This window comes from Erinaceus europaeus, chromosome 18 (assembly GCF_950295315.1).
Source record: "Erinaceus europaeus chromosome 18, mEriEur2.1, whole genome shotgun sequence".
In the NCBI taxonomy this organism is placed as follows: domain Eukaryota; kingdom Metazoa; phylum Chordata; class Mammalia; order Eulipotyphla; family Erinaceidae; genus Erinaceus; species Erinaceus europaeus.
In genome coordinates, this window is record NC_080179.1 from 43,477,281 (window position 1) to 43,502,363 (window position 25,083).

Below are 25,083 nucleotides of genomic sequence, written 5' to 3' on the forward strand. Positions count from 1 at the left end.
AAAACATAGCTGGAAGCTAGAAGACCAAGAGTGTGTCTGTCTGCCCTGATGACATGTAGCAACTCAATCTGCCATGGATCCTTCCCAGTAGATTTTTAAGCTATTCTGAGACTATCCAGAAGGCAGACTGTACATTCAGTCTATAAAATGTATTTGGGTATTTCTTTTTTCTTTCGAGAACTGTGTGAATGATGTATTAATGAGATAGTAGTTTGTCTGAAAAGTCATGGCACATTTTTGCTTAGAAAGATACAGCATGACTTTTCTGACAGTCCAATAGTAGTGAGTGATACCTGAAGCTTTGAAAATTGATTTACAATTTCCTCCCTAAATCTGTCCCTCTATTACCCCCCAGTATATAGCTTATTTGAGCAAAAGTCCATTTTGCAGTCATGCTTTCTTAATTTTTTTAAAAGATCTTTATTTATTTATTAATGAGAAGCACGAGGAGAGAGAAAGAACTAGGCATCACTCTGGTACATGTGTTGCCAAGGATCGAACTCAGGACCTCATGCTTGAGAGTCCGATGCTTTATCCACTGCGCCACCTCCTGGACCACACTTTCTTAATTCTTAAATATAGTTCTGGGATATTAGCTCAGGGCTTTAACATATGAACTACAGTCAAGAGGCTTCACAGGTTCAATACTCCCCCCGCCCCGCCACCACCCTGATGTGTCCCCAGTGTCTCATGCTTGCTTGATTTCACTGCTTCTGGGTTGTCTGTTCATGCAAATGAATAGACAGAGAGAGAGGGAAGGACAGACAGCTCTGAGCTGCCCACAGAGCCCTGGAACTTCCCATGGGGGGGTTGGAGTTCAGCCTTGGGTCACACACATGACAAGGCTGGCAAACTACTTCTGGTCACCGAACGTGTGTTTGAAGTTTATCCACACACTGATTACTCTGATTGTTTTTCGCCACCTCCCGGACCACCTCTCTCTAATTCTTTATTAAAATTTTATTCTGGGGAAAAAATTCTTGGGTGGTATCAATTCCACAAATAGGCATAGAAAATATCTATATGAGTTGGTCCAGGAGGTGGTGCAGTGGGTAAAGCATTGGACTCTCAAGCAGGAGGTCCCAAGTTCAACTCCTGTCTGCACGTGTACCAGAGTGATGTCTGGTCCCCCTCTCTTCCTGTCTTTCTCATTAATAAATAAATAAAATCTTTAGAAAATAATCTACATGAGTCGACCACTTCCTTTTTTTTCCTTCTTGGCACCTCCGCAAATCTCAACTCCATAGAGTGTGACAGAGGACCCTCTCGCAGTGTTAATATTGTTTGTAGTTACCTTAAGAACACATTGTAAGAGCTCTTCACGTTAGGGGGGTCGGGCGGTAGCGCAGCTGGTTAAATGCACACGACGCAAAGTGTAAGCGTCGGCTAAAAGATCCTTGTTCAAGCCCTCAGCTTCCCACCTATGGGGGGGGGTCTCTTCACAAGTGGTGGGGCAGGTCTGCAGGTGTCTATGTTTCTCTCCCCCCTGTCTTCCCTTCCTCTCTCAGTTTCTCTCTTTCCTATCCAACAATGACAGCAATGACAACAATAATAATCACAACAATGATAAAACAACAAGGGCAACAAAAGGGAAAAAAATAGCCTCTAGGAGCAGTGGATTCATGGTGCAGGCACCGAGCCCCAGCGATAACCCTGGAGACAAAATAAATAAACAGTAGTTTAAAAAATGATGTTAATTTGAAACCTTTATAGAAAAAATTTAATAAAAACTCATAATTTTCATTTGTTTAGAGTTCATATTGGCAAAAAAGAAAAAAAAAACTTCCAAATTATAGCACTTAACATATTTTAAAATAATAATTTTTTGTTTTAGGTAACCTTGGTGTTGACAGGAATATAAATGTCTTAGAAGTACAATTTCTGGGCATGGTAGATAGATAGCACAATGTTTATGTAAAGAGACATTCATGCCTGAGGCTCCAAGTTTCCAGGTTCAATCCCCCATACCACCATAAACCAGAGCTGAGCACTGCTATGGTTTAAAAAAAAAAAGAAAAGAGGGAGTCAGGTGGTAGCGCAGCAGGTTAAGCATGTGTGGTGCAAAGTGTAAGGACTGGCGTAAGGATCCTGGTTCGAGCCCCCGGCTCCCCACCTGCGGGGGGGGGGGGGTGTTGCTTCACAAGCGGTGAAGCAGGTCTGTAGGTGTCTTTCTCTCCCCCTCTGTGTCTCTCCCTCCTCTCCCCATTTCTCTCTGTCCTATCCAACAACGATGACATCAATAACAACAATAATAATAATTACAACAACAACAAAAGGACAAAAAGGGAAAACAAATAAATAAAACTTTAAAAAAATCTTTAAAAAAAAGTACAATTTCTCATGTCTTTAAAATGTGTTACCACATCAAACCCAACACCAGAGTACCAATATCTCTGCACCAGTGTCCACTGGAGCCTTACTCTCTGGCAACCTACTCCTCACACTGCTGCCTTGGACAAATTCAGTTCATTGCACAAAACAACAGCTACTCTGGTGAAAATGTCCAAATGATGCACAAATGAAAAAAATTTGATGGATGCAAGTGATTTGAGACCAAGAGTTGAAGTGGAACTTTAAACAGTTTTGATTTTTTTGTAAGATCACTTAATCTGTCATCTTGATGTTAAAAGTCATTGATGGTGGAACTGGAGAGAAACCATAATATGCAAAAAAGACTTATATACATTAAACTCTGAGGTCCCAGGTTCAATCCCTATCACCACCATACATCAGAATTGAGTAATCTTCTGGTTAAAAAAAAAAAAAAAAGTTAGGAAAAGTTGTGGAATGTTGTAATTTCCACAACACTATTAAATCTTGTTGATCCTTTTAAAAGTCAGAATTCAACCCAAGTGTGTAGCTCAGCAGGCAGAGTGCAGGACATGTGTATATAAGACTGGTTTTGATCCCAGCACCAAATATGCCAGAGTGATGCTCAAGTTGTGTCTTTCTCCCCCACCCTCCTCTCTCTCTCTCTCTCGTTAGTAATCCAGAATCTCCAAATCGTAGTGTTGATTGCATCTGTTCAGACTCCTTCAGTGTGCGTTGTTTACATTCTTAAAAATTGATCTCTTATTTATTTTTTGTATAGCTGCAAAAGAAGGTGGAGCAGGTGCTGTCGATGAAGAGGATTTCATCAAAGCCTTTGACGATGTGCCTGTAGTGCAGGTGAGGGTCTGAGGCAAAGGTAGACTTTGCCTTGCCTTGTCCAGATCCTTCCAAGCTACGGCCAATGTAACTAGCACAGAGGTCTGAAGTTGAAGACGAAATCGTGTTGGAGCCTTTCATACAGAAAAGTTGTGATGTATTTTCCTATGCTTTTCTATGCAAGGTTGCATCATGACTTTCCTAACCACCCAGTGGTTGAAGAGCAGAAGTCATCTTGCTTTAAGAGTTGGAGAGAGGTTGCTTGCTTTAGTTATACATAGGTCTGATCACATTAAAGAGAAAGAGAATGACAAGTGAACAAAGATGAATCGTCCCATAGAGATCTTTTGTTTGCAAACAATATATAAATTTGAAGAATTTCAGTGTCTGTCAGTTACTTGTTACCTTCTGCTTGGTTACTATTTATGTATAAATCACGTAAAAACGATTTTAGGTTCAGGTATCCTTAAGTCAGGATACTGACCTTCCAGGTATTCTTCTGCTTGTCTTAAGTAAGAGGTGATGATAAATGCCAAAGTACATTTGAAAGTGTATTTAGAGCAAGAGGTGTGTTGTGTTGTTATCCACATTACTAAGACTATTTATTAATGGATTTTATGCATGATGGGCAGTTTCTCAATAAGTATTTTCCTCTTTTGTAGATAATCTTAAGTTTGTAATTAAGTTGTGTTTGAGGCAAGGTTATTCAAATACATAGACATCAGGTCGTCTAGCAAGTAAAAATTAAAATGCAAAGGATTTGAAATCTAAGATAATCTAATTGTGATCTCCTAGATATTGAAAAATGAAGGGTTTTACTTTACTTAGTAAATGCTTTTAGTTCCATGTAACTAAGCGACTTTTGATTATGTTGTAATTTTTTTAACTGACTATAAATGTATTTTGCTTACAGATTTACTCCAGTCGAGACCTTGAGGAGTCCATTAACAAGATTAGGGAAATTCTATCTGATGACAAGCATGATTGGGAGCAAAGAGTAAATGCTGTAAGCTGTTGCTTCATGTGATTACATTTTCACTAGGGTTATTTAAATATTACACATAAACTATATTATTGGAGTATAGCTCGTGAACTTTAAGTAATAAATCTTTGAAATATAAATGATTATGTTTAGACTCCACCTTTTCAGTGGAGTTATTCACTCCTCTATTTTTAAAATACACTAGGGCCTGGGGGCTTGATTTAACAGTCTCGTGAAATACTCTTCATTTGATCCCTGCCACCACCTTCTTAATAATAATAAAGGTAATAACAATAACAACCACCATTTCAGGAGGTAGCAGAGTGGATAAAGAGCTAGGCTTATGAGCATGAGGTCCCAAGTTCAGTCCCTGGCATCACAGGTAATGTTCTGGTTCTGTCCTAAATAAGTCTATAAATATTAAGATAAAAATAATAACAAAAACATGCCAATATACTTTTTTTTAACTAGAACACTGCTAAATTCAGCCTTCCCATAATACTAGAGATTGAACCTGAGACCTTCATGCCTCAGACATCAAGCACTTCCTGCATAATTACTATTCCGTCTCCCCAGTATACAATATACTCTTATTTTTATTCTTTTTCTATTTTTATTAGTGATTTACGAAATTACAAAATAACAGGTACAATTTCACATCATTCCCACCACCAGAGTTCCATGTGCCCATTCCCTCCACTGGAAACTGCAGTGGTTCTCCCAACGTCACAGATAAGGATTGACTGTTATTTCTATAACTGTATATATGTTTGCTCATCATTTTCCTATGGTCCTGCCCTCTCTTCCTTTTTAAGCCACACCTAGACCTGCTGCTACTTCTGAATGTCTTTCCTCCCCCCCCACCCCCCTTTTCTCTCTGGTACTAATGGAGTTCAGAGCCCTCTAGTCACCTTCCCCTAATGTTTTTTCCCTTCTGGGAGTATGGACCAAGATTCTTTTTCGAATATACTCTTTTATGTGTGTCCCATATGTATGATGAGAAAGATCTAGGTGTGGATTATCTCTACTTTTGCCTTTAAAAAGATTGACTTCTGTGATAGTTGGTCAATAATGTAGCATTCGTTTTTTTCTTTCTTCAAATAACTTGGTAAAAAGTTCTCATTCCTTTATTTAAAAAGTGGATTAACGAAGTTAAGTGGACTAGATGGTAAAGTTAGGATGTGTGTTATCTCAGGACAGCTATTTTACATCAGTCCAGCAGTAAGAAGCAAGGCAGTAAGCTTGCATCTTTTAAATTTCACATTCACACTGAACCACTGCACCATTTCCTGGGCTGGAGCTGGGCTAACCTTGTAGTAGTCTTGGATGGAGGGTCCCAATAGTCTGGGAGATCACTTTTTCCTTTGACTCGTTACATAAATCACAGTTGGCGTGGGATATGGGTGAAGTCTAGATGAGAGGAGGTGTTTTCACAAGCTTAGATGAGATTTACCTTACTTAATATGAGTTTCATGGAATCAATAAATACACAAAAATGCTTTCAAGTTTAAAGAAATACATTTTGTGGAAGTTGTATTTACCACAGAATACTGTATTTAGAAAATTATTTTTCTTATTTGTGTTGTATCTATTTGCTGATTATACTGGCTAATATTTAGGAGACTGAATTCCTTTTGTAAATAATTTCCGATTTATTTACCTGTGGTGTTGCTTCATATTTGATGGAGTTGGGTATTAATAACTTTTTTTGTTTAACTCTTAATTCTCTGTAACCCATCAGCTTAAAAAGATTAGATCTTTACTTTTGGCTGGTGCTGCCGAGTACGATAACTTCTTTCAACACTTGCGTCTTCTGGACGGAGCCTTTAAACTATCTGCTAAGGATCTGCGGTCTCAGGTAGTGCGGGAAGCTTGTATCACATTAGGGTAAGGACTGCAATGCTCCAGATTCTCACACATCACAAGTCCCTTAGCCAGACTGCCCCCGGGACGTCTCGTTGATTATGTTCACTGGGTCTCTCTAATGTATTGCCTCACTAGTCGGCAAGACCCAATTCAATTCCATCTCTGCTAGGACTTGTCCAGTATTTCCTGCCTAGTAACAGAAAGTGTGAAAGACTTCAAATTTCATTCAGTGGGGCGGGGGACATAGCATAATGGTTATGTAAACAGACTCATGCCTGAGGCTCCAAAGACCCAAGTTCAAATCCTTCCCCCACCTCCCCCCAGCACCACCATAAGCCAGAGTTAAGCAGTGCTCTGGTGTTTCTCTCTCTGCATCTCTCTAAAAAAAAATATAAATATAAAAAATTTATTCAGCAACTTATTTCTCAAGTTGGTAATAGTACATACAGAGAGATGGGATTTTTATAAACTTATTTCTATATTTCTCAGCTTTTCAGTTGACTTTTGCTAGTCTGATATCGAAACTGTAGAGTTAAAAGATAAGGCATGTATTGTAGTAAATTTAACAAAATATGTATTTTAATCATTTATTTTGGATACAGACAAATTGGGAGGGAAGGGGATATCTATATATATGGGGGCGGAGAAACACCTGGAGTACTACTTCATAGCTCATAAAACTCCCCCTACAGGCGGGGGCTGGGAACTTAAACCTGGGTCCTTGAGCACTGTAATGTGAGCACTCAAGTAGGTGTGCCTCCACCCACCCAGCCCCATGCACTAAAACCTGCCAATAATTGAAGCTAAAGCACCTGTGCTAGCAACTTTGTCATTTCAGAGAAATAGGAGTTGCAGGTGTTTACAGTTTTGGCTGCAGTCAGATATAGAGTTGTGAATTTTATTGTTAATGGCAAACGAGGAAACAAGGGCTATTTTCATATTTGCCTTTTATTAATGTAAGAGCAATGTGTTTACTAATATATGACCAGTATGTTTTTTTCTATTTCAACTTATAATTTTATAGAAAAATTTTAAAGTAATTTTTAAAAAGGTACAAACTGTTGACTATAGCTCAAATCCTCTTCATGCATATTGGATGTCTTTCTAATGTGTCTTATTTAGACCCTTATCCATTATCTCTAGACAACTTTAAAGCAGGTCTTTAAAATGTCAAGAAAATTGTGTGTTTCACTCTTTGCAAGCGTTGTAACTGCAGTACACTGTCTGTTCTTTTTGTAGGCATCTGTCATCAGTTCTGGGGAATAAGTTTGACCATGGAGCTGAAGCCATTATGCCAACTATCTTTAATCTAATTCCAAACAGTGCCAAAATTATGGCCACTTCCGGTGTTGTAGCTGTTAGGTTAATCATTCGGGTAAGTTGGTCTTGGAGTAACACATGACGAATGTTCATGCTTCAGGATCAGTACTGAGGCAATTTATTATTATTATTATTATTAAAGTGATTATTTATATTTGAAGTCATGGTCTGCAAGTAGTGTGCACTTACTAATAGCTCTTGTATATTCTAGAATGTAAATTATGAACAGGGTCTAGTTTCAGGTGTTGGTCATTGACTCATCATTGATTTTAAATACATCTGTATCCAGTTCTGAGTCTATACTTCAATTTTTTTTTAATTCAGTTTTTATGTCTCCAGATACCACTTCTGTTTTTCCTTCTTAATCTTCATTCATTCCATTTTTAGGTATTTGTACTTGTGCTTTTTTCATATGCTTAACATTTAATCTAGTTAATTAAATATAAGCACAGAAATCTATCTTTAGTTAGACTCTTAAAACATTTATTTACACTTAAACAATTCTGTAGATAGTTTACACCCAGCATTTTTGTGAAACCTAATAGTCCACAAAGACTTAACTAAAATGAAACCTCCTCACATGTACCTTCTTAAACCTTCACACCCCTTTCCACCTGGATGGAGCCATTCAGCTTGTCCTTGGCCGTGTCCGGAGTGTTCCTGATTGCTGTGGGTTACTTAGTGTTTTTATTTTCTTAATATCATTTTTAGCTCTGCTTGTTTGTACTGCCTCGTTCAAATATAATCCAAATTCTTTGCCATTTCCATTGAAGCCATATAAAAATATACTGGCTTGCTAAATCCCATTTGAACTCACTCAGATCCCTACCACTCAGGTAATTTAGATTTATTTCAACACTTTGATTTTAAGTTTCTTCACATACTGTCATGTTGAATTCTAATCTGGACACACATGCTTTAAATAGGTTAGTAAGTAAGTGATTTTCTTAATCGTGTTTTGCCTTTGTATTTTCAACCGTTGCTCTGTTTTTGTTCTCCACAGCACACACATATTCCTAGGCTAATACCTGTCATTACAAGCAACTGTACCTCTAAGTCTGTTGCCGTTAGAAGGTAAATTTTTAAATGGCTTCCTCATTGTTGATGAATTGTTAAAATACAAATTCCTGATTTTTCTCTGTGGAGAAAAGTTCATATCTGAAATGTTTAATATCGATCACCAATAAATGCCCTTGCACTGATGATTCATGATCTAAATAGTCCAGAAAATAAATTTGGACAGTCCATTTTTTTGTTTTGTTTTGTACCCCCCCCCCCCACCGTGTGTGAGAGTTAATTAGGTGGATAGAAGAAGCAGGGGAAAGGACCACCTATAGAATTTTCCTAAGATAGTCTGTCTGCATTAGTGGCTTGATCCATTTGAGTGAAGGCTAAAGGAACTAGAAATGATGAGTTATTTACTGTTGCTGTAAGTAGAAGGTGGCCAGAGTTACTGAGTCTTCTCATAAAGAGTCTGAGGATTCTGAATCCTCAGTGGTTGCCTGTCACTGTTGTACAGCTGTGAGGAGATGCATCTAGGCAGTTTCCTAGAACCTTGTTCCTGAGCCTCTGTCTCATCTTAAGTCCCACTAAGTCCAGGGCCGTTTGCCAGGAATAAGGATCTTCCAGCTGAGATCTTCAAGACTAGAGCATCGAGCCTCAGAGTCTTATAAAAGTCTGTTAAAATCGGGGTGGGGTGGGGGTGGGACAGCATAATGTTTAGGCAAAGAAACTTTCATGCTCGAGGCTCCAAAGTCCCTGGTTCAGTTACTTGCACTAGAGTAAGTCAGAGCTGAGCGGTGCTCTGGTAAAAAGAAAAGCCAAACAAACAAACAACAACAAAAAAAAAAACTCTCTTAAAGTCAGTGAACCTTATCCTCAGGAAAATGAAGATGTGTAGACTTTCAGGGGGACACAGATACCACTGAACCCTCTCAGTGGAATGTTACAGGGTAAATCAACCAGGCAGCAGCTGCTTTTTTTAATTAATTATTTTTTAAATTAGTGATTTAGTAATGGTTTACAAGATTGTGAGATTACAAGCGTATAGTTCCACAGTCACTCCTCCACCTGCAGCTCTTACATGCACACAGACACCTGCCAAAGATGTAGATTTTATTGATTTCATTGTGGCTCAGAATGAGAGAGAAGGGAGGGAGGAGAGGTAGCGCACCTTTCAGAACATGTGTGAATGGGACTCAAACCCATCTGAGCTGCATGCACTACGAGGTGAGCTATCTCCTGGGCCTTAGCAACAACTTCTTTTTTCTTTTAAGACACATAGCAAGTTTTAGAGGATTGGGGAGACGGGAATGCATGTGCACCCTCAATGAGAATGTTCAGCGGTGTAGGCACTGGGGAAAGCAGTATAGAGATTCCCCAAAATATTAAAATAGAAACCCCAATATTCCACAAAATCTAATACTTCTACTTCCTGTTCTCTGCCTAAAAGCACCGAAACACCAAATCAGATAGAAATCTGCACCTCCCTGCTTGCCTGTCAATACTTTGTTTTTTAATAAATATTTTTTATTAGGCAGGACAGTGGGGAGGGGAGGTAGAGAGCAGGAGAGAAAGATAAACACCTGCAGACCTGCTTCACTGCTTATGAAGTGACCCCCTTGCAGGTGGGGAGCCGGGGGCTCAAACCAGGATCCTTGCGCTTTGTACTACATGCACTTAACCTAGTGAGACACCACCCAACCCCCCCCCCCCCCCATGTCAATACTTTCAATAGCCAAGAACTGGAAACAGCCCGAGTGGCTTTGGATCCCTGACTAGACAAAAGTGATGCGGTGGGTATGCACAGTGGGTGACTACTTAGCTGTGAAAACACCAGAACCTCATGTTTAGGAGCAACACAAATAGAACTAGAGGGTTGTATTCTTAGTGACATGAGTCAGATGGAGTCAAACAGCCACGGGGCAGGGTGGTGGTGCACATGAATGAGCACATGTTACAATGAGCAAAGACTCCAGTTTGAGCCCCCAGTCTCCACCTGCGGGAGGGGGGGAGCTTTGTGAGTGGTGAAGCAGTGCTGCAGGTATCTATCTCTCTCCCTACCTCCCCCTACCCTCTTGATTTCTGACTGTCTCTATCCAATAAATAAAGACAATAAAACTTTAAAAAGAGAGAGAAAACCACTAGATGATTTTACTTCTATGTGAACATAAAAGAAAAAGAAACCAAATTAATAAACTAAATAAAACAAAAATAAATATTTAGTCTACAAGTCCAAATCATATGTTGTAGGAAGGCTTGTAATGTTCTGTGGAAAAACTGGGAAATGTTATGCAGGTACAAACTATTGTACTTACTGTCAACTGTAAAACATTAATCCCCTAATAGGGGGAGGGGAAGTTGTAGGAAGTATAGAGTGAGGATAGGAAGACTCAAATCTACTTTTCAAAATTTAAGGAGTTTTATTACTTGTTTGACTTATAAGGGGGAAGAGAGGTGGGGTATCACCGTGGTGTCCTCTGTGTGTGGACTAAAACCTAGACCTCACACATGCAAGTCCTGTACTCTACCTGCTGTGTTACCTTGCCTCCTCAGCTTTGGGAATTTTAGTTTTAAGTTTCGGGCTCACAATATAGTCATTCCCTCACCACTACCACCACCACAACCCTCCCCTCCCCCCACGCCCCCTTATTGCTGGATTTCACTGACTTAAAGACCCCAGATTGGGCAACAACTTCTTGGCCCCATTCCTCAGTTCTGTTCTTGATCCAAACCCAGCAAAGCGGTCCTTCCTGCAAGGCTGAGAACCCATTAGCCTGATGGCTTCCTTTCTCAAGCATCATGGAGGCCCTCTGGGTCTTCACAGGAAGGATATCTCCTTATGAATGAAGTCATTCTCTGCCAATCTTAACAGCCCCTAAGGGGAGAAGGTAAATAATCCAACTGTGTAAAGCCAGGAAAAAAGAGCAAAAGGCTTGTTTTCCATACAGTTGTCCCCACAGTGTGCGGTTGGTTGTCTCCTTGCACTCAAGTGGAGTAGTTTCAGTCCCCACAGAGGTGAGAGTATAAGATTAGCAAGGCAGAGAGGGGCGGTAGTGAATTTGAGAACCTGCAGACTTCTGCTGAAGTTCTACTTACTGATTATTTGACATGTTAGGGATGATGTTATCCCCCCCCCCCCCTTATTTAACAGGATAAAGAGAAATTGAAAAGGGAGAGGAGATAGGGAGAGAGACAGAGACACCTGCAGTACTTGCTTCACTACTCCTGAAGTTTCCTCCCTGCAGGTGGGGAGCCAGGACTTGAGCCCAGATCCTTGCTCATGATAGCATGTCCAGTTAACTGGTGTGCTACTGCCCAGCCCCTGGCATGAGGGTGTCTCTTGTGCACATCATTCTGTCAATTCATAGTCACTTGGGTAAGAGGGGTGAAGTTAAATATATGATAACTTATTAGAATTTGTTGCTACTTCTGTTTTTATCATTTCTTTTGTGATTCTTGAGGCAGTGTTCCAATGAAGTGACACAGATCCTTGATGTAGAACTATACTGGATGTTTAGTGTGTTAACTTGCTCAGGCTGCCACAACAAAACACCACACACTGAATGGCTTATACAAAGAAATATTCTTACAGTTCTGCAGAGTGCAGATCTAAGATCAGGGTGCAAGCATGGCTGGATTCTAATGAGGGTGCCTTGCAAATGGCTTGTCTTCTTGCTAACAGAGAGGGAGGGAGAATGCTCTCTAGGGTTTCTTCACATAAAGACACTGCTGAGAGTTCTGCCCTCATGATTTCACCTGAACCTACTTATCCCTCAAAGATTCCTGTCTCTAAATAGGTCATGAGCTTAATTTGGGGGAGGAATACAATTTGATCTACAATATTTAACAAGTCTTGACACTTAATAAGAGTAGCTACCTGCAGCCCTTGCAATGACAGGAATGCTGCCACATTTACCTACTTCTGAGCCACACACCAGACTTGGTCTGTATGCAGCTAGACTATCCATCAGAATCATTTACTTTATTAATTAAATTAAGTTGGGTGATGGGTGGATGATTGAATAAATGGATGGATGGATGATAACGAGATTGTCTTAAGCACTACCGAGAGCTTTTTAAGGAAAATTTGGCAAAAGCGATTTCAAGGTATTGTAAAGCAGTTTCTACGAGACAGCCTGTGAAATGGATGCTGAGATAATGGCCCGATTTAGCGCTATGTAATTATTTGGACACGTGCACATTCTGTACTCAGACGTTCTTTGAAATACTAGGAAAGCCAGTGATAGTTATGTGCCTTTCCTGTATTTTGCCTTGAAGCTTAAGTTACTGACTTAGGAAAACTCTCCTGCTTTATCCTAGTATCTTTCTGATCACCATACTTAGTTACTTTCACTTGTTGTGATTTCATTCACTTCTGATTCCATCTATATGTTCCATTTTTCAAATCACAAACATTAGAAGAAATTTGCCAACTGTAAACAGTAAGATAAGGTCATTTAAGATGAAAGTTATTTTTTTATACTAGCATATAGATTACCAGATTATTTTCTTCCTTTCTTGTTATTTTATTAATGAAGTAATGATTTTCATGACAGTTGTTGCCACATGGGCTAAGTCATTTTTCTCTTGTGACTTTCAGACGCTGTTTTGAATTTTTAGATTTACTTTTACAAGAATGGCAGACACATTCACTGGAAAGGTGAGCTTCTGATTTGATATTCTCTCCCCCCGCTGTGAATTTTGTCTTGAGATTGAATGCCTTATTGAGTCATCCAGCCCACATTCTGTAAGAAGTAAAGGAATCTGGGAGTCAGGCAGTAGCGCAGTGGGTTAAGCGCAGGTGGTGCAAAGCGCAAGGACCAGCTCAAGGATCCCGGTTCAAGCCCCCGGCTCCCCACCTGCAAGAGAGTCACTTCACAGGTGGTGAAAGTGGTCTGTAGGTGTCTTTCTCTCCCCTTGTCTGTCTTTCCCTCCTCTCTCCATTTCTCTGTTCTATCCAACAACAGTGGCATCAGTAACAACAATAATAATAACTACAATAATAAAACAAGGGCAACAAAAAGGGGAATAAATAAAAAGAAGTAAAGGAATCTAACCGTTTGTTTGCATTAATACTTGCATTAGTTCTACTGATGTGAGGCACATAATGTTGGAAATCTTTATTTAACAAGAGTGAGATTAATATCACCTTATTTTTGTTTTCATAGAAAGTAGTTCTGACAGTAGAGAAATAAAAGTTTTACCCTTTGGTAAATAAAATTTACCAATAAAAGACTGAACTAATAAGTCTGGCTTGGGGCGGGGCGGGGGGGGGAAGGAAGCTTTTATCAAGAAAATCACATGAGAGAACAGTTCTAAGGGCATTTGGAGTGTATGTGGGGGGTGGGGAGGGCGACAAGCTACTGTTTGCAAAGTTAAAAGACTTGTAGTATTTTGATATTCTTTTAAAAAAATATTTATTTAATTATTCCCTTTTGTTGCCCTTGTTGTTTTATTGTTGTAGTTATTATTGATGCCGTCATTGTTGGATAGGACAGAGAGAAATGGAAAGAGGAGGGGAAGACAGAGAGCGGGGGGAGAAAGATAGACACCTACAGACCTGCTTCACTACCTGTGAAGCAGCTCCCCTGCCGGGGGCTCGAACTGGAATCCCTATGTGGGTTCCTGCACTTTGTGCCTCGTGCACCCTATCCACTGTGCTACTGCCCGATTCCCTGTATTTTGATTTTCTAAGCTGCATTTTAGTTAGCTAACCAGGACACAAAGATTTAAGTCCATGGTGCTATTTTGAAATTCTTGCTTACATCTGTTTCCATATATATGGCCATACATTGATGATTGTTACTGGTTTCTGAATTTCTAGACACATATCAGTATTGGCTGAGACAATAAAGAAGGGGATACATGACGCGGACTCTGAAGCCAGGATAGAAGCCAGAAAGTAAGTCACACTTGCACACCACTTTTTGATTCAAGAGGTTTCTGTATTTCAGATGCACTATGTAGGTTGACTTACATGTTAGGTGAGTATGATTCATTAACATGACTTTTCAGTGGGATTGACGCTGAGCAACAATTGTGAAGTATTTATCATCTAGCTTTTTGTTGTTTTTCCTTAGGTGGTTGCTCAATGCCCAGACCTTATAGACCAAGTAATATTATTTGAGTAAAAACAAAAGTGAGGGCAACATCAGAATCCCCACCTTTAAATTTGTGACAGGTTATTACATGAATCAACAAATAAGCACTTTTGTGCCTGCTCAGTGACTGCTCTTAATTTTTTTTTTTTACGCTCTTTCAAATGCCTAGTGATAATCTACTGCCAGGCCTCCTACCAAGTGATAATCTAAAGCAACTTTTGAAGAGATCCATTTTCCCCAAGGGTTTCTGTCCCCAAGGGGTTCCGTCTGGTAAATTAGGTCCTTCAGTAACTTGCCCAGCAGTGCAAAGCCAGTAAGTTGTCAGGTCAGGATTCACACCTTCATTATGCTATTTTACCAGGCAGCAGGTAAACTGAGGATTCTGACTCTTGAAAATGATGTGTGGTGTGTCAGCCAAATACCCATTATGATCTGCTGATGGTAACCGAAGTTGTTTCTGTCCTGTAGGTGTTACTGGGGCTTCCACAGTCACTTCAGCAGGGAGGCAGAGCACTTGTACCACACCTTGGAATCCTCCTACCAGAAAGCCCTGCAGTCCCACTTGAAGAACTCTGACAGCATTGTTTCTCTCCCGCAATCTGATCGCTCATCATCTAGCTCCCAGGAGAGTCTGAAGTAAGGGGTTCAGCTGTATTCTTCACTAGTTTGAGATGTTCCATTAAAAATGTGCTGTGCATGAACACCATTTCTTGCTATGTTTTTTTCTTTCTTTTTCTTTTTTATGACTTGTTCCTGTTATAATTCCCTCTTATCGCAGGTGGATTCTGGTAATAGGTGACTTATTTTGGGAGATGAATGGTAGGATATAAATGACCCTAGTCTTTGCCATAATTAGTTTTTGGGTTTTTTTAAAGATTTTTAAAATATTTATTTCTTTTTGTTGCCCTTGTTGTTTTATTGTTTTAGTTATTATTGTTGTTGTTGATGTTGTTGTTGTTGAATAGGACAGAGAGAAAATCGAGAGAGGAGGGAAGACAGGGGGAGAGAAAGATAGACCCCTGCAGACCTGCTTCACTGCTTATGAAGCGACACCCCTGCAGATGGGGAGCCAGGGGCTCGAACAGGGATCCTTACGCTGGTCCTTGTACTTTGCTCCACGTGCGTTTAACCCACTGTGCTACCACCTGACTCCCTGCCATAAGTAGTTTTAAGGTAATTGTACATGTCAGCCCTAGATTATAGTTTGAGTAAACACATTATTCAAAGTATCTTCTAAGAGAACATATTGATTTGGAGATAAGTTTGGATAGAGGACATTTAAAATCTGAGATTAGTGTGTGGATGGAGAGGGAGGGCTTTTCTTTCTCCCCCCTTTCTCTTCCCCCCCTCAATAGTAACAGAAATTGAGAGGGGGAGACAGAGAGGGAAAGAGGCTTCACCCATGGAGCTTCCCCCCTGCAGGGTTTGAACCTGGGCCCTTGCATATGATGACATGTGGGCTCAACCCAGTGTACCACTGCCCAGCCCTCCTGTTTTCTTTCTTTCTTTTTTTTTTTTAATATTTTTATATTTATTTATTTCCTTTTGTTGCCCTTTTTTTAACATTTATTTATTTATTTATTTATTTATTATTTTCCCTTTTGCCCTTGTTATTTACCGTTGTTGTTATTGCTGTCATCGTTGTTGGATAGGACAGAGAGAAATGGAGAGAGGAGGAGAAGACAGAGGGGGAGAGAAAGATAGACACCTGCAGACCTGCTTCACCGCCTGTGAAGCGACTCCCCTGCAGGTGGGGAGCCAGGGGCTCGAACCGGGATTCTTATGCCGATCGTTGAGCTTTGCGCCACCTGCGCTTAACCCACTGAGCTACGCCTGACTCCCTTGTTTTCATTTTTTATTGGTGATTGATAACGAGTTATAAGATTGTCTAATTATAGGGTATAGTTCCACTCCTACTCACATCCAAAGTTTTGTGTCCCCGCCCTTCACTTCCCAAAGATAGCCACCATTTTTCTCACAAAATCTTAGCAACAGTTTCTTTGCTTTTCTGTTTCTCTATGTCTCCCTCCCTCTGTGTCTGTCTCCCTCCCTCCCTCCCCCCCCCCCCCCCCCCCCCCGTGTGTGCCTTTCAATCTCATGTGTATCTGTTTTCTAGATTCACAAGTGTGGAACCATCTGGTGGTTGTCTTTTATCTCTACTTACTTTGCTTAGTAACCACCTGCAGTGCCATCCATTTTGTGGGATGTAAAGCCTTGCCATCTTTAGTCTTCTAATTTGTCTCTAATTGTGGTTTCTCTGTGTGTTTAAAAGCTAATTTAAAATATAACTTAGGGATTAGTTTAAAAGATTGAAGTCTAAATTTCATGAGCTTTCTTCATTATCAAAATTCCCTATTACAGATTTACTTGTTTTTAATACCAGTAAAATGTGCATTTGATAATAAACAGATACATACCTTTATTTTCAGTCGGCCACTCTCTGCCAAAAGGAGTCCTACTGGAAGTGCGACCTCTCGAGGTGAGACCCACACCCCCGGAGCAGGTATTTCCTGGGCAGGTGGCTGCTTCTCCACCTCAAGAGGCTGCTCTATTCTAGGCTGCTCAGCTCTCTCAGGGCCCCTCAGGTTGGCGTGGGTGCAGGCTTACTGCATGCCCTGACAGTCCCCAACAGAGGCCCACTTTTCCATACTTTTCCATGAAACCTCTGACTTGACTGCAGGGAAAATGTCAAGATGACGAGGCAGGAAGAGAGGGAGCTTTGTGGGATCTTCCTCTCCCCCCGACCCCAACCTCCTTCCACCCCGTAAGTGCTGCCACAAGCAGTGCTGCCTTTGCTCTGATGGCTTGGTAAGCAAGTGAAGACAGCAGGACGCTTTGAGCCCCAGCAGTGTGGCAGTGGGCAGAGTGTTGGAGGAGTGGAGTGCTTTCTACAAGCAGGCGGGTAACTGGGTAAGGGGACACACTTGCACCATATTGTGAGAACACTGGCAAGACAGGAGCAGATATTTTATTCTCTTCCTTCATATTGACCAGAAACAATGGTCACATTTGGGGTTTATAGTCTTTGATGATAAGAAAGCAGATGTAATGGTCATGAGTAATTGGGGTCACTTTTTAAATTTTCTTTAGCATTGACTTAACGTCTGTGTTGAGTGACCCAGAAAAATCTTTAGTCAGTGATATGTGAGCCAGCCTTTGTTAAAGCTCGGTATTTCTTTTCAAGACATTTAAAGCAAGTTTTTAAAATTATATTTATTTATTTATTTTTCTTTTTTTATTCATTTCTTTTTGTTGCCCTTGTTTATTGCTGTAGTTATTGATGTCATTGTTGTTGGATAGGACAGAGAAATGGAGAGAGGAGGAGAAGACAGAGAGAGGGAGAGAAAGATAGACACCTGCAGACCTTGTTCACCGCCTGTGAAGTGACTCCCCTGCAGGTGGGGAGCCCGGGGCTCCAACGGGGAATCCTATGCCGGTCCTTGCACTTTGTGCCATGTGCGCTTAACCCAGTGTGCTACCACCGGCTCCCCATTTTTATTTTTTTGATTTATGTATTTACTCATGAGAAAGATAGGAGAAAGAGCTAGACATCATTCTGGCACATGTTCTGCTGGGGATTGAACTTGGGACCTCATGGTTGAGAATCTAATGCTTTATTCACTGCGCCACCTCCCAGACTTTAAAGGAAGTTTCATCAAGATGTGTAGTTCTTACCATTTCTCCGCTGTTCATCACTGAAGGTTCCACAGTCAGCACCAAATCTGTGTCAACGACAGGATCCCTCCAGCGTTCTCGAAGTGACATTGACGTGAATGCGGCCGCCAATGCCAAATCCAAAGTCTCCTCAGCAGCTGGATCCACACCGTTCAGCTCCGCAGCAGCATTGCCTCCAGGCTCATATGCATCCTTAGGTAAGCGCACACCAGGGCCTTCCCCAGACAGCCCAGTTATTTGAGGTGTTCAAGTTTAGTTAACAGTTGATAAAATAACCAGGGAAAGCTCCAAGGTGCACTTCCTGCTGATTAATAGCTGCCCTCTGTCGACTGCTTCCTTTCTCTGAAGCATCATCCCTTTTGTTGAAGAGTGTGTGGTGTGCTCTCTCGTGTCCTCACGATGTGACACTACACACGCCTTCCCTCAGTTCCACCTCCCGTCGGCAGCCCACCCAGCACCCACGCCCCCTCTTATATTACCAAAACTGGAGTTTCTTCCCTGAGGGCTTCACTAAAATCATTTTCATTTTGAAAATATAAGCAGAGTGATGGAGGGTGGAGGGTAGGGAGCTGCAGGACAAGAACAAACAGGAACTCTGGAGAGGGGCTTAGCTGTAAAAAACAAGGTTGCTTTTGGGAGGAGCATAGACATACTTGAAAGCTCTTTTTTATTTATTTTTTAGTTAAAAAATTGTTACCTGACGTAGTTTTAGGTCAGTTTCTTAGTTTTTCAGCAGACATTTCACATCTGTTGTGAGACTGGTAGGCTATTTTTTTTTTTTTTTTTTTGAAAGAGCAAAGTCATTGCAAGCTAAAATTTAAAGCCTTAGCTGGATAGATTTTATTTTGGATTTTAAGAAATTGATGTAATTTGGGGGCTGGGTGGTGGTGCATCCAGTAAAGTGCACACAGTACTATGGGCAAAGGACATGGGTTCAAGAACCCGCTTCCTACCTGCAGCAGGGAATTTTCACAAGCAGTGAAGCAGGTCTACATGTGTCTGTCTATCTCTCTCCCTTTTAGCTGTCCCTCTCGGTTTCTTTCTGTCCTATCCAGTAAAATAGAAAAAGAAAAAGAGAGAGAGAGAGCGAGAAAAGGAAAGAAAAAGAAGAAATGGCTACCAGGAATGGTGGATTCATAAAAAAAAGTAATGTAATTTTACACTTGATGAGCTTTTGAGAATGAGTTATTTATGTGGTTTACAAATTGATTCCTAAGTCAGTTTGAAAACTAACATTCTTACTGTTTTGAGTATGAAAACATTTGAAAACACCAGGAGACGATTAATGAGCAGGCCCCTCATTATTTTCCTGACTCTCCATGAAACTGTAGCGTCTGTGAATCTGTTTCCATCACCCACATATTAGTGTTAACAATAGCTACCTGACACAGATAGGTGATAGAGATGAGTGAAATAAGACTTACTTGTACCTTCCTATTCTGCTAAAGTTAAGCTGTGATTGTGAGAGGAACTTTTTTTTTAGACTTGAGATGTGTGTGTTGTGTGTTCAGAAGTTTTGTGAAGTCAGTAATATTTTCTCTATGGAGATAACTATAAACATCTCAGTTGGAAAAAAAAGAACAATAAGAGCTTTTCTGTTTCATAATTTAGCTTTTATTAATTATATTAAGGAGTGTTCATGGACTGTATTGGGACGTGATTTCTGAAGAAGAGAGAAGTCACGATTTTTCCCTTTTGTGGTAACAAATCTGTAGATTTTAGTTCAGTTTTGAAGCACACACTGGTGTTTCAGTGTACTACATCTATCTTCAGTATTTAACATTTGCTTCTGGGATTTTAAGTTTAAGTTGAGAACTAGAATAAGAATTAGCTGGGGCCCGGTGGTGGTGCACTTGGTTAAGCACTCACATTGCGGTGTGCGAGGACCCGGGTTCAAGCTCCTAGTTCCCACCTGCAGGAGGAAAGCTTCACGAGTGTTGAAGCAGGGCTGCAGGTGTCTCTCTGTCTCTCTCCCTTTTTGTCTTCCCTTCCCCTCTCAGTTTTTCTCTGTCTCTATCCAACAATAAATAAATAAATAAAATATTAAAAAATAATTATTTTTAGAGTGTTTGCTGGGTCCTGGTTTTGATTTCTGTGCATGGTTTTGATGTTTTAATAGAGATCATGTGGTGTTTCCAGCACCTGGGTCTCTAGGTCTGATGATATAGAACTCACCTTTTAGAAGCACCAATGATCAATTTTCAGCCCATTGTTACTTCTTCAGATAAGACAAGAGTACTCCCAAAGTTTTTAATACTATTTTCTGAGGGCTACATCTTTTTTTTTTGTATACCATTATTATTCTTATTCAAGGAGTTAGTGCTTTGCAGTGCAGTCATCAACACGTGCATACAATTTCATTATATAATAGGCCTCCAGAGTTTTCTTCCCATCCTCCTTCCCCAGAGTCCCTCCCATGCTTTGGTGCAACACACCATATCCAGTCCACATTTCACCTTGTGCTCTCCCTCCCTGTCACTACTTTATTGAGTCTCGCTAATAAGTGAAATCATTTGATATTTTGAGAACTATATTTTTGCTGCCCCCCCCCCCCCCAAATCAAAACCAAAACCTTGAATTCCGACATAATTCTTTGGAGAAACAGTTTCAAATACTATTTAGATTGACACGTTGCATCTGTACAGGAGTGTAGCCATAAAGCTGACAATCCTTTTCTAAACTTCTAGAGTCCAAACACATGAGGGAAGATATGGAGTCCATAGACCCTGACTCAGGTACCCTGTCGTCCAGCTTCTTGCTGCTTAACGTGTCGTAGGACAGGCATTGCTCGAGCTCGCTTCTCTATAAACTCCTTACTTACCTCTGCCCTTTGCATTCTCAGCTGTCTAGAACTCAGTTCTAAGGAAGAGAAACTTAAAGAGGACCATGGGGAGTCAGGCGATAGTGCAGCGGGTTAAACACGCAAAGCGCAAGGACCGGTGTAAAGATTCAGGTTGGAGCCACTGGCTCCCCACCTGCAGGGGAGTCACTTCACAGGCGGTGGAGCATTTCTGCAGGTGTCTGTCTTTCTCTCCCCCTCTCTGTCTTCCCCTCCTCTCTCCATTTCTCTCTGTCCTATCCAACAACAGTGACAGCAATACAAACAACAATAATAACTTAAACAATGATAAAACAACCAGGGCAACAAAAGGGAAAAAAAGCCTCCAGGAGCAGTGGACTAGCATCAAGCCCCAGCAATAACCCTGGAGGCAAAAAAAAAAAAAAAAAAAAAAGAGGACCATGGTTGGTTGGTGAAAATATAAAACAAGAATCATTCTCTCAACAGAGGCACTCTCTGGGTCGCCCTTTTTTTATTTTTATTTATTTGTTTGTTTGAAAGTTTTCCAAAGGCACATTTTACTAGTAAGACTCAACACACTTACTTGCTTTAGACTCTGCTTTGCTGTTGAACTTGTCTCCCTTTTAATTTGGTTTTAAATTTGAACTTTGGCTTTTTTTATTTATTACTTTTTTTTAGTAGCTAATAACGTTCTGCTTTTTAATTTTTTTTTTTTTTACTGTTACTAACTGTTCCCTGTTATCCCTTTCCTTGTTTTTTAATTTGCTTAAAGATGGTACTGCCACTAAAGCGGAGGGTAAGCGGATTGTTTCTGTGAATGAGGTGTCTCCTTCCTTTCACTGGTCCTCTGTTGTCACGAGTGTTTCCTGCTGCCTCCATGCTCACTCCCCAAGGTCCTGCATGAGCTGTTGCACGCTGTCCCCTCCTCTCGGCTTCATTCTGTGTCCACCTAAGTTTTGCTCTACACTCTACCTCACTTCTTCTCTCCTTTTCTGTTCAGTTGCTCTTGTGAATTCTGGCCCCTAAGTATGTTGTTTGTGGGGCTTTTTTTTTTTTTTAATGCTGAACCCATAGTGGGAGAGAGCACTGGAAAATCCTGTTTATTCCTGTCTCCGTGGGCCTTTGTCTTGGTTTTTATTAGATCTGCAGTGCCTCCTTAGCTGTGGTTTTCCTTTTATTTCCTTTTGTGCTTTTATGGGCTTCTCAGGATTTGCCTTTTCTGTTTTGAAAAGGAAACTCACTGTCAGTATTCAGGTTAAAGGTGATTTAAGGATTCCTGCCAGATAATATTACATACATTAAATCCTTTTTAAGTCATACAGTATCATTTCATTTGTGTCAGACAAGCCCTTCATTCACTCATGTCCACCCATTCATCCTCCATGTACTGAATGCCTTCTGTGTGCTGTGTTCTTACCACACACAAGGATTTAACCCTTTTTTTCTTTTTATTGCTATTAAGAGATTGTTCCTGGTTTTGCATAGCCTTTTTTTGAATGTGATGTTGCTGTTTTGTTCTGTGTGATTAGCTCATACCAGACAAGATCACCCCTTTAGAAAACTTTTAGCTACAAAGCGTGATAATGATTCAAGTAGTTGCAATTCAGAAGATCCTCAAGTGGCTAAGATAGTGGCTTAGACACACCAGCCATCAGAATCAGAACTTACTTGGAACAGGTCGTGGACTTTCATGTATCATTTTGGTACTACAGAGGGTAGCCTGCAAAGTGGACTGGTTTTTATTTTAATATGTACAGCACACAGTCCTTTTAATCCATGTATGACTTTTAAAAGGAAAAATTAGTAAAACTTAATATAGTTCCAGGATCAGTATTTTTCAGACTTACAGGAACTACCTGAGTTTGCTAGAACAGGGTCCTGCATCTTTCTTTCTGAAAATTGTGATTAAATTTGAGAGAAGCCAGGGAATCTGGATTTTTCAGTAGGCTGCAGTGGTAATTCTTTTGGTTGAACATGTTTATGAAAGGAAAGGTTTTCAAAGTGAGAAGCCTGTAGCATAAAGAGAACCTTTTTAAAAACACTTTAAAAAATATATTTATTATTGGATAGAGACAGAAATTGAGAGAGAGAGAGACACCTGCAGCCCTGTTCCACCACTTGTGAAGCTTTCCCCCTGCAGGGGGACCAGGGGCTTGAACCCGCATTCTTGAACACTGTGATGTGTACACTTAGCCAGATGTGCCACCTCCTGGCTCCAAGAAGCTTAATTAAAAATATCAAAGAGATACTAACCGAGGTACATTCTATGAAATAAGTGTCTGTGGGGCCAGGCAGTAGCGCACCTGATTAAGTGCTCACATTACAGCATGCAAGCACTCAAGCTCAAGCCCCTGGTCCCCTACCTGTAGGGGGAAAGCTTCACAAGTGGTCAAGCAGGGCGGCAGGTGTCTCTCTGCCTCCCCCCCTTCCTTCTCTGTTTCTCTCTGTCTCTATCCAATAATAAATAGATAAATGATTAAAAAACGAAATATTAAAAAATAACCCAAAAAGTGGCCATTTTATATCAGTGTGTTTATTGGGGCATAAAAGAAATCATGCGCATAAATCATGAGTGTTTGCACACTAGTTAGTATCTAGATGGTTTTCTCCTTTACATCCTGCGGGGGGAAAAAATCAGTTCCATATCCATGTGTGACCTCATAAATGTTGAGCAAAACAGTAAATACAGAGTAATAAGGATCTGTGTGGGACAGTACATTGTGTGTGCGCTTTTTTGGTGTGTGCACTACCCCAGCTCAGGTCTGGCCTCCTCCACACACAGGGGAGTTTCAGTGCTGTGATGGTTTTCCCTCTTTCCTTGCTTCTCTCTCTTGCTCTATCTGAAAAAAAGGTCAGCCTGCAGCAGTGAAACCCTAGAGGTGACCGAAACAAGCCAAAGAAAAAACACTCTGGTATAACGTCTAAGAAGTGTAGACCCATAAAGCTGTGCTATTTCATGGCTATGCAACTCTAAATATTAGAAATATTTAAATAAACATCGAATTTAGGATCATGTTACCAAATCCCAAGTGGAGGTAGGGGACAGAGAGATATTAGTGAATGTCTCTGTCTTTTGTGATCTAAATATTTTATAATAAGTTTACAAAAAACACAATTGCTTTTAACCCTAGGAGTCCTCACCCTTAAGACACAAGTTATCCAAACCATACACACAGTGGGAACCATGACAGACTGACTATTCCTTATCTATAAAATAGAAGTAATAGTATCCTGCTGGAATTGTTCTAAATTCGCACAGAGATAGCTCTGAGTATAGTGGTCTAGCTTTTAATCTTAGTACAGCTCCTAGAACTGACACGTGACTTTCCTTAGAATGCCATTGTCATTTCTCCTATAGTTAAAAATTTTTTTAATGCAGTTCTTTTATTGTTCCTGCTGTCCTTTTCTTGAGCCTTTCCCCTCCCTAACTTATTTATGTATTGGGCAGAGACAGAGATATTGAAAGGAAAGGAGAGACTAAGAGGGACACTTGCAGTACTGCTTCAGGGTTTGAACCTGGTGTGTGGATAAAAAGACACCTGCAGGTGTCAGGGATAAAAAGACACCTGCAGCACTGCTTCAGGGTTTGAACCTGGTGTGTGGATCTGGTAAGGGTCTGACCAAACCTGTTCATACTTTCTGATCATCAAGGATTATAGTTCTTAATTCATTTTTTTTATCCTTTCATAGTTTAATATTTGTCACTAACAGAAACATATTTTTAAAAGTTTTTAAAAACTTTATGAGAGAGAGTGTGAAGGGGAGTGAGAGAGAAAGAGAACACGAATCAGAGCATGGCTCTGGCACATGCGATATCTGGGATCAAGCTGAGGACGTCATGCTTGAAAGTCCAGCTCTTTATCCACTCTTCTACGCTTCTGACCACAATGCACTGCTCCTCCTACGTTGACAGACCCATCGTATAAATGCCTATGACACTGAATTGCTTCTAGTTCACTTACTGTTTCTATAAACGTGCCTAAAACATCTACTTGTTAAGACTTCGCACAGAAGAGCACACGTGCACAAGGATCCGGACTCAAATCCTTACTGCCCTTCGTGAGCAGCGTGCTGTGGGTGTCTCCCCATCTCTGTGTCTCTGTCCTTTTGTATCTCTACTTCTCACCCTCTTTAAAAATGGCCACTCAGGGGGCCAGGTGGTGGCGTACCTGGTTGAGCATACATGTTAC

At 40.6% G+C, this 25,083-nt stretch overlaps 1 protein-coding gene across 11 annotated transcripts in view; it reads left to right on the top strand.

Moving 5' to 3' along the window:
- CLASP1 (cytoplasmic linker associated protein 1) overlaps window positions 1-25,083 on the top strand; it is a 248,558-nt gene that overhangs the window by 125,052 nt on the left and 98,423 nt on the right. For all 11 annotated transcript variants that reach the window (XM_060177959.1, XM_060177960.1, XM_060177962.1 and 8 more), the window contains exons 10-19: window positions 3,092-3,168; window positions 4,061-4,153; window positions 5,871-6,016; window positions 7,235-7,370; window positions 8,319-8,389; window positions 12,918-12,977; window positions 14,142-14,219; window positions 14,887-15,054; window positions 16,848-16,897; window positions 18,120-18,290. In XM_060177959.1, coding sequence (XP_060033942.1) covers window positions 3,092-3,168; window positions 4,061-4,153; window positions 5,871-6,016; window positions 7,235-7,370; window positions 8,319-8,389; window positions 12,918-12,977; window positions 14,142-14,219; window positions 14,887-15,054; window positions 16,848-16,897; window positions 18,120-18,290 — 1,050 coding nt within the window. The remainder of the gene's footprint in view (window positions 1-3,091; window positions 3,169-4,060; window positions 4,154-5,870; window positions 6,017-7,234; window positions 7,371-8,318; window positions 8,390-12,917; window positions 12,978-14,141; window positions 14,220-14,886; window positions 15,055-16,847; window positions 16,898-18,119; window positions 18,291-25,083) is intronic.